General features: G+C 64.3%; 1 protein-coding gene and 1 long non-coding RNA gene across 2 annotated transcripts in view; both read right to left on the reverse strand.

The window, feature by feature from the left end:
• Nucleotides 1-7,270, reverse strand: part of RALGDS (ral guanine nucleotide dissociation stimulator) — a 48,703-nt gene extending 41,433 nt beyond the window's left edge. Inside the window, exon 1 of the mRNA XM_083807392.1 lies at nt 7,049-7,270. Coding sequence (XP_083663518.1) covers nt 7,049-7,066 — 18 coding nt within the window. The 5' untranslated portion in view covers nt 7,067-7,270. The remainder of the gene's footprint in view (nt 1-7,048) is intronic.
• LOC310884904 lies at nt 461-7,014 on the reverse strand. Its single transcript, XR_014574454.1, has 2 exons — nt 3,219-7,014; nt 461-1,373 (listed from the first exon to the last, which is right to left on the reverse strand). It is a non-coding gene; the product is annotated as an uncharacterized lncRNA (long non-coding RNA).
• Nucleotides 7,271-9,776: the final 2,506 nt, after the last annotated feature.

The following is a 9,776-nucleotide window of genomic DNA, read 5'->3' on the forward strand; positions in this document are numbered from 1 at the left end:
AGCTGCTGATACTGAGCCGTCACGGCGGGTACGGCGTCAGGAGGGAGCTGCTGGAGGCTGCCATGGTAACGCCGCGATGGGGTTTCCATCCCGACCTCCCCTCGGGGATGGGGACGGAGCCCGGGATGGGGGCACCCATGCCGCAGCCCCCGGGTGGAGGTGGCCGGGCGCAGGGCGGGCAGAGCCGCTCCAGGAGGGTGCCTGGGCGCAGCTCTCGGGCAGGGAAATCCCCGGCACGCAGCCCGTACGTGATCTTTGGGCTCAAATAGCCGGGGTGACTGCGTTTGCGCAGGGGCACCCAACTCCCCGTGCTGGGCTCAGGCAGCGGGTGTGGGAGCTGGGGGCTGCAGAGGTGCCACGAGCTGCCTCGTGCGCATCGCAGCTCTTCCCAGCCAGCTCCAAACCTAAGGAAAACCCCCAGCATCTCGCCAAATACCCGCCCACCGCAGCACCCGCCTCGCTGGGATCGGGGTGGGCAGCACACGTGGCACGGCGGGGCTCGCCCAGGCCCACGCCGGCCAGCGCAGCGCGACCAGGAGCTCCTCACTGCCAGCAGCATCTCTGCTCCACAACGGCACGCTGCCGCGGGGCACGGAGGGCTGAGGGCACGGGCAAGCCGCGACAGCCCCTGCTGTCACCAATTATCATTGCCCGGCAAGGGTTTATTCCACCTGGCAGCCAGGCTGGAGCAGCAGCCGTCTGCCGAGGGAAACCAGGCTGGCAGCAAGGCCGGGGCATCTCTGCGGGCATACGTCCACAGCCATCGAGACCTGCAGGCGAACGGGGCACGGGGACGTGCTGCACGGCACCTGGAGCGCTCGCCGGGGATGCTGCATCCCCCGAGTCACCGACCGAAGCTCAAACACACCCAGGGGATGGGGGTCCTGTCCCCCAGCCCTGCAGCCCTCAGGACGCTGTGCTGCTGAGCCTGCAGCTCCCCGGGCGCGCTTTACGCGACCTAAGCTGCGGCCAGGAGGTTATCTGCGGAGCCACATCGCCTCCCCGGATCGCTTGTCAGACAGTGAACAGGCTCGGAGATAAGAGACACAACCGGAGCAGCTCAGCGGTTCCCAGCCCCGCACACGAAGCCAAGGCTCTCCCAGTCCTCCCTCTTCGCTTTATGGCCGAGGGGCTCCGAAGAAGCCTCCGCCATGTGCAGTCCCCTCCTCACCAGCCCGTGCCAGCCAGGGGGATGGGAACACTTGTTGCACGGGTGGGTTCCTGGAGCAGCTTGATTTTCCTGGAGGTTTCCTTCAGGGCTCCAGTTCAGGTGCTGCCCAGCCTCCCAGCACGAAGGCGAGGGGTCTGGCACCGCTTCCTCGGCCATGCAGGAGCCGATGGCCTTTGTGGACCTCTCCGGAGCCAGCCCAGCCCTGGATCAGAGCAGGAGAGGTGTTTCAGCCTGGACACCGGCGCGTGGTTTGCTCCCCTTGCAGGTGAACAAGGACGCGGCAGGGGGGTACGGACCAAACCCAAACGCTGTCAGGTTCGGTGGGCCAGAAAGCACGGAGACCCCCCCCCAAAGCACCGGCTGCAGCCCGAGCCCCTGCAGCAGGACAAAAGAGGGCTGGTGCCGACGGCCAAGAGCATCCTCCCGGAGCGGGGCACAGCACAGGAGGTGGCACGTCCCCCTCCTGCCCCACGCCCGTCCCTCGCCACGCACCCGTCACCGCCATCGAGCGACCGCGCTGCAAATCGGCTGAGGCTCAGCCCTGGAGGCCCTCCATTGATTTCCGTTGCCTAACGACAGGAAAGCTTTATAATCCTATTAACTAAACACCCTGTCGAGCAGCAGCGGGAGCAGCGTGAAGGGGAGTTGTGTAAGCGCCCAGAGCCACCCGGTGCAGCGCCCGGCTCCATGGGTGCTGGGTGAGGCCCCCAGAATTGGGGTCGTGGCACCCGTGGGTGCGGGGCCAGTCCCAACAAAGACCTCCTGGACCCACCCCACAAGCTCTGGCTGCACGTCGCTGGCTCCTACAAAGGAGCTGGGAGGTCTCGTGCAGGAAAATGGTGCCCAGGCACTCAGACTGCAGGACCCAGACCCGGAATATTGCAACATCGCTGCGTTGCAGTCCCGGGGGGGCAAGGAGCCCCTGCGAGCCCCTTAACGGGCAGCCGTTCACAGGGATGGGTTTTGGGGCACCACGAGATGCAGATGCCTGCCTGATGCTTCATCCAAACAAAAGCCCTCCGGGTCCAGCTCCCCTCCAAACGGCACAACCAATGCTTCTGCCGCGCTTATCCCCAAGAAGGTCTGCGCTGCAGCAGAAGGGAGAAAAATGCCTTCCCCCCGGCAGAAACACACCCTCCGCAGGCAGCGGGAGCATTTATCAGGCTTCTCCCCACCCCTTCTCTGCCATCACTCACACAGCACCGGCCTAATATTTTCCAGCACGGGTTTCACTGCAGAGGCACAGGACGGGCTCTTTGTCTGGGGACACGAGGCTGCAGGCGCCCCCATCCACGCCACGGGCACCCCGAACAAAACCCGTCCCTGTTTCAGTGCTTAACCCCCGGGGCACAGGACAACCTGTCCCCCCCACGAGCCCTGGGGCGGGAGCGTGCCCCGCGTCCCCGTGCTGGGGGCTCCAAACCCACCCTGCGGAGACGCAGCATCGCTGCGGTGCCCTGGGGACAGCGCAGAAGCGCCCGCCTGTCACCATGGAAATGCTGAAGGGAGGGCCGGAGCCCGCGGGGACTTTCATCCTCTGCCAAGCAAAACAGGGCCCTCAAACAACCGCCAGCGCCTGGAGGAGGAGGAACAGGCTCGTGCTCCCCTTGGGCCGGCCAGGCACGAGGCAGCCAACGTGGGGCTCCCGGCTCCTGGGGAAGGAAAGGACGCCCCAGCACGGGCTGAGCTCGGCCCCACACCTCGGCCACCCACCCCGGGGACACCGGCCGTCCTCCCCCCACGCGCCCACCCAGCCCTTTTCACGCCGGTGGTGTCGCGGGGAGGCGAAGAGCTGGGACAGGCAGGAAGCAGGCGGGGGGAAATCCGCTGAGGGAGGGAGGCAGCGGGGCCGGGGGGAGGCTTCAAAGGGCCCCGGGCTGCGTGCGGAGCCAGGCGGGCTCCTCCGGCGCTGGCCAAGGTCTCTTCGGGGTCTGCTTCCCACGGGGTTCGTGTCCCACGGGGTTTGCTTCCCAAGCACCGGACATCCTGCGAAACCTGCAAGGGGACACCCTGGGACACCCCGAACTCCCCAAGCTCCGGCGCTCACCTAAAGCCCGATTTCCCAGGGGATGAACTCGCAGCCCCGGGGGAGCGGGAACCCCGTCCTGGAAGCCTGTGAGCCTCTGACACGCCACCGCCGAGCTGCCTTTGACGTCAGCTCCCGTCTACGAGTGTTGTCTTTGACCCACGGCCAAAAGTGACAATGCAGGGGGGGGGAAAAAAAAATTGGTAAGGAAAGCAAATATCCGGCACCCCGCAGGGAGCCCCAGGCACGCTGGGGTGGCCTGGGAGCCAAAAGGCCCTGGAAATTCATGTAATTCGGCACCTCTGCCGGCCTCCTGACGGGGAGGACACGGCGCTGGGCGCGAGGAAACGCTGGGGACAGTTTGGCTGCCGGCAGTGGGAACAGGCACAAAAGGGAGCTCTGGATCAGGGCTTTCATTTCCCAGGAGGGAGGGACGCGGTGACTGACGTGGCCTCGCCGAGGTCTCACGGCAGGTCCCGGGTGGTTTGGGTTGGACTTGGGGTCTCCACGGATGGAGCTGCCTCATGTTCTCACCACCGAGCAGCCGAACACGGTTCCTCCTCGGTGAGCGAGGCGCAAACCCCGAGCTCCGCCGAGCAGATCTGCCCCCTTCTTTGTCCCCGCTGACCCTTCCCAGCACTGACGAAGGCAAAACCCAAGGCAATAATTCATAGGGAAACCAAGAGTGCCATCTGCTGCACAGCCCCGCTCTCCTGCCCGGCCCCGCACGGGGCTCCCAAAACACGTCCCCAGCCAGCCCCAAGCGCTGCACGGGGGCAGCAGCAGCCACCCCCGGAGGGGGAAGGCAGCCCCGAAGCCATCCCGACGGCCACCCACGGCTGCACGACAGGGGACAGCCTCTGGCTTGCACGGAAAAGCAAAGGACAGCGGGACGGGGGAGCAGACCACAGGGTCCCAGAGCACATCCAGTGAGGAACGTGCAAGGAGATGGAGCAAGAAGCAAGGTCGTGTGGTGAAAACAGGCAAACAACCCCCTCATCCCATTAGGGCACTGCAGGTGAGGCTCACCTGGCGGCCTCGTACAGGAGGGATAAAACCCAAGCAGCCCCCAACACCCAGCCGGCCTCGGGAGCTCGCTGGCACCATCCCGAGCTCCTCTGGAGAGAAACCCCAGATCCCGGCACCGGGTACCGTGCCCTCCCGCCCCTGCTTTGCCACCCTGCTGTCCCAGGGAGACTCGGGAGGGGTGGGAAGAGCGAGGTCAGCCTGAGCGAGCCGGCATCAGCTTCTCGGCACCTCCGGCCCCAGCAGCTGCGGGCAGTTACCAGTCAGCCCCCCCCTGCTCCTGAGCGGTTGCAGTTTGGGGGCAGGTGAAGCAGTTTCTCCACGTCTGCTGCCTGGAAAGCGTGCTGGCATCCTCGGTGAGGCGCACGTTGCTATAGCAATGGGAAGGTATCAAGCGAAGCCAGCCGTGACGGATAGGGCAGGTTGCTTTTAAATCACCAGGCAAGCTCAGGACCCCTGCTTCCCAAGGTGCAGCAGGCGGGCACCGTACAGGGGATGGCACGGCAAAAACCATCGCAAGAAATGGAGAAACAGAACCCCCAAAATGCCCAGAATAAACAGTCCTGAACCTCTCCCCCCCGCCTCCGCTCACGTGAACAGCCCTTGCAAAGCAAACCGACCCCAAAGACGACAAAGTGCACCGAGCTGCAGGGCGTCGGATCAGGCGCTGGAGCATCCCAGCCCAGGGGTTTCTTCTGGAGCCTGCACCCCCCGCTCATGCTGCCCGGCCCTGTCTGCAGGCGCGCGCGCGCGCACACACACACACACGAGTGGGAGCTCCAGATGGAGCCGCGGATCCCCTCTGCGGAGGGTCTCAGCATCTCCCCTCCTGCGGCCCCCCGGGCCCCGCTGCCAGCAGGACCCCCGCTCGCCGTCACCAGTTGCCAGCTCGCCCTCCTGCCCGCAGCAAAGCACGGCCGCCGGCGAGCTGCTGGCTGGCAGAGGTGGCCGGGCACGGCTCCCTGCCCGGCCTCGGGTCAGACGAGCGAGGGGGGCACCGAAGCCAGTTCAGCCCCAGCCCCGCTCCCCGCGCTCAGGCTCCGCGTCCCGCAGAGGCTCGGCCAGCCCCAGCCCTGCTCGCATGCCGTCTGCTCCCTTCTCCAGCCCAAGCAGGCAGCGAGAGAGAGAAGGGACAAGCCTGCAGCTCCAGGAGCCTGGCCCAGGGTGGGAGCCACCTTCTGACCCCGTTCACGTGCAGGTTTCGGCGTTGAAGGCTGAAATTCCCCACTGCGCACCAACCTTTGCTTTCCCGCGTCACGACGCGCCGAGCGCACCTGCAGCAATTAGACCAGAGGCGAAAACCCCTCCCTGTTTGCTCAGCTTATTTACTTTGCGGCACCGAGTTTTCCCCGCTGTTTGTGTGGGTCTTTCCCTTGGCAACCCGGCAGAGAAACGTTGACGAGGCAGGAGCAATGGGGCCGTGCAGCCAGCGGAGCCGGCGGGGTGCGGCCGCGGGCGCAGCTGGAAATTCCTCCTCACCGGTAGTCATAAAAAAAGGACGGGGCTTCGACGATCTGCACCCCTTACGCAGCAAAAGGGCTCACCCTCCTCGAGCAGGACGTGCAACGGGAGCCAGGAGGGCCCAGCTGCGCCCTACGCCGTTCCGCCCGCTCCATACAGGATCTCAGGCTGGGGACAAATACCTCCGCGTGCCTCAGTTTACCCCGATGTAAAACGGGGTAAATACAAACAGCGAAGGGAAGGCTGAAGCCCGGACTCGGGTGCAAAGCGCTCCGCAGGAATGCAGCCCGCATTCCGCAGCACGAGCAGGGGACTGAGCTCTCAACGTCTTTTTCTAGACGACTTTACACCCGTGATTTTCTGGGTCTCGCAGCAGAATTATCCCCTCCAGCCCACAGCCACGGTGACAGAGTGCTCTTGTTCTTGACCCCCGGCAGGGTCAGGACGCAAACCCCGGTACGTGGGCTGCCAGTCCCCTTTGCCAGAGGTGCACTACACACGCCGGTGCCAGCTCCTGCCTCACACGCTGCCCCCCCAACAGAGCTGGTTCAGTTTTTGTCTGCGTGCTGGGTCAATGCAAACGAGGCCCAGACTGAACAGACCCACTCGCTGTGCACATTTTTCCAGTCCAAAAACCAGATCCCAACCACCTTCCCATCACGGCATCAGCCCTCTCCCTTCCCCACTCCAGGGGCCGTCGGTGCCCACCTGCTTCCCACCGCCCCCATCCCTCACCAGGGCTGGAGAGGACGGGACGTCAGAAGGGCACCAGAACGGATAAAGTCAGAGAGGCAGCAGGACCAAAGAGCCGCGTTCTGTCGAGACCCCCCAGATATTCCTCCTTTGGTTCATCCTCCCCTGCCCCCAAAAGCACCAGGAGGGGCTGTGAGCGTGGAGCTTGTGCCCCTCCAGGCCCAATTTAGCTTCGTTTAGCCTCATAAACGCTCCGGGCAGGGACAAGGGCCCTCCTGGTGCCACCTGCCCGAGAGAGCAGCAGCCCCGGCTGGCGGGCACAGCCTGCAGCACCCCTCAGCAGCCTGCAGCACCCCTCAGCACCCCTCAGCACCACTCCAGCAGCCGGCCCCGTCTCAGCCTTTCACTCCCGTCCTTCGGCCCCACTCCTCCAGGCTCCTCTTGGCCCCCGCGCCCCCAGAACAGGAGGAACCCGGAGGAACCCCCCGGGGCTGCTGCTGCTCCCCTGCGGGGTACCCGGGGCGGGCACCTGCACCTGCACCTGCAGCCCCCCCCCGCGCTCCGTCTCACCCCGAACCCCCCCCAGGAGTGCTCAGAAGGGGACAGACTCCCCCAGAAAGAGGGGGGGGGGGGGTAAAAAAAACCCCAAAGGAGGGCAGCGCGCCGCTCACCTGGCTGTCGATCATCATCGTGCCCCGCACACCATAGCCTCCGCGGAGCCGCGCTGGAAGAGCCGCCGGCCTCCGCTCCGGGACCCCGCGGGGCCTGGGGTGCCCCCCCCCCGCCCCGGGGGGGCGCTCGCTGGGGCCGGGGGCTCAGCACCCCCCCGCGCTGCCCGGCGGCCGGGGCCGCGCCGCGCCGGCCATGGGGGCCCCCCCGCCCCGGGAGCCGCCGTCGCCGGGAGCGCGCAGCGCGGGGGCGGGCGCGCGGAACGGGGAAGGGGGGGGGGGGTAAGGGGGGGGGGCGGGGGCCGAGCCCGGCTCCGCCCGGCCGCGCGCAACGGGCCCCGCTGGGCGCGCACCCGCGGCCCCGAGGCACGGGGGCGCGCAGCGGCACCTGCGCCCCGCGGCGCGCACGGGAGGGGGACCCCAAAAGCGCCCCGCTTGTGTCCCCTCCTCCCTTAGGGACCCCAAATTTTTTTTTTGGGGGGGGCAGCAAGGAGCCTTTGGGGCTCTCCGGGGAGCGAGCGGAGGGTTGGGGCAGCGCCGCTGTGCGCCTATAAATAGGAGAGCTGCAGGGCGGGGAGGGGGGCGCTCGGTGGGACCCGCTGCCAGGCTCTTCCCGGCTCCGTTCCCCCGAGGAGGGGAGCCCAGCGCCGTGCTGGGACCACCAGGCCGGAGCACAACCGACGGCCACCCCCCGGCTGCTGCGTCTCTGCTCGGCCCGGCGCCCGAAATGGGGGCCCGGGGGAACCCGAGGAAAAAGGTGCCGGAAAGCTCCACGCGCAGCCGGGGTGCTGGAGCGTGAGCTGGTGAGCCGGCGAGGCTGAGCCGGAGTTGCCCTGGAAACAGAGAGCTGCGCTCGAGAGGCTCCAGTGCTCATGGCTTGTATTTATGAGGCCGGTGACATGTGGCATGGCCGGGTGATGTCAGGAGAAGCGGCGGTGGCAGCGAAGGCCGTGCGGAGGTGACACGGAGCCAGGCGTCGCTCCTGGCTTGGGGCTGCGGAGCCGGCCACCCCCTCCTGGGGACCCACTGGGTGCCACCGCCTCCAGGAGCCCCCTGGCCTGGAGCCACCGAGCAGGAGGCAGCAGCGCTGCCGGGGGCACGGCAGGAGCTGGGGACACGGCACAGCCCATCATACCCGACCGTCTCACTCCTGCGTGGCTTCGTGCCAGCAGAGCCGGCCTCTGGGCCAGGAGCGCAGCCAGGAAAGGAAAAGGTGCTGCGAGGGCCCTCTCCCTGGCACTAGATGCTGCTACAGAGCAACATCGCTCTAATTATAGTAACAATGTCAGCGCTGAACGGAGGGGAAAATACATATTTCAAAAGGCCTATAACTGTAATTTGCCGCAGGCAAAACTCACTTAAAAAAAAAAAAAAAAAAAAGCCCTTTTAGAAAGTCATTTGTACTCATCTGGCTTACTCTAAATTGGCCCAAGGTTCAGCAAAGGGACAAGGTGGGCAGACACGCACAGAGATTTCTGGTTCAAACTGCCTTTCTACTCGTATGGCGATATACCAGCTTTACTTGAAACAGCAACATTTGGTGGATCTATGCTTAATCTAAATATAGCCCAAGAAAAGTCAAGCGAGTACAGCAGCACACTTGCATGTAGATAAAGGAGGGAGCTGGGTGGGTAGGCAGACCTTTAAAAGTCACTCCGATGAATTTTGCTAGCGATGTTTTCCTAAATTATGTGATGGTGTGGATCAGAACCGCAGGGCTGGGGATTTAGCGTGAGCAGAGTGCAACCCACTCACAGACTCTGCTCCGGTTTCTGCTGTCCCCGAGGGTGCCCGTCACCGTCCCTGTCGCTCCACCTGCAGGGCAGCCGTTGCTCTCTGCGCGCTGGGGATCCCACGGGGACTCGCTGGGGCACTGAGGTGGAGCAGAGCAAGGGGAATTCAAGTGAGAAAATAACAGCCCCGGTGCCTGGAACTACCCTGGGAGATCAGAGCAAATCCTTGCTTGGTGTCTCATTCGCTAGTGAGGGACCGAGACCCTGTGCGGACACAGACAGGGGACAGTACCTTCCTGGAAAAGCCACAAGGGGAACAGGTAAAAACAAAGGGTAGCAGAGTAAAACCAGGCGCTGTCACAGAGCTTGCAGCCTTCCAGCTCCTTTCCACCACCGTGCTGCTGTTGCTGCATTAAGCTCGCTGGGTGCATCTGCTGTTTTTCTGTTGGTTTTGTGCAGGGGATGTACCTGCTGTTCTTAGCCTTCCTCGGGCCTGTCTGCCAAGGATCATCCCAGTCCCTGTCCCCCAGCCAGAGGAGGTTTGCCCAGATCTGTCCTTTTTTAACTGCCTATCAAAGTGGGCATTTCTGCTCAGTGCTGCCAGGTAACACCACCTGTGGGACAGGAAAGGAAAACCAAGTCTGAGTTCAGTGCAAATGATTCTTGTTCTGCTAGGGGCGAGAGCAAGACGTCTGACCCCACTTCAGATCTTTTTCTGGAAGTCTCTGTTTCTTGCCCCCCCCCCCCCCCAGAGCAGTTTTTCCTTTGTGGCTGAATGCACCATGCAAGTCATCGGCTAGGGCAAGGAAAGAAAAAGTCTGTCAGATGGGTTCTTAAATTAGATGGACAATGAATGATGAGTCTGTTCCAGTCAAACAGAAAGGGACCGACGGAACAAGGGGCCCTTGGGAAAGCAACAAGCTTCTGATGGGAGACTTGGTTACGGACAAACAGGGCTTGAGTCAGAAATACCTTGAAAGCATGACCAGGTCCCCGGG

Source organism: Anser anser (assembly GCF_964211835.1).
Source record: "Anser anser genome assembly, chromosome: 21".
In the NCBI taxonomy this organism is placed as follows: Eukaryota; Metazoa; Chordata; class Aves; order Anseriformes; family Anatidae; genus Anser; species Anser anser.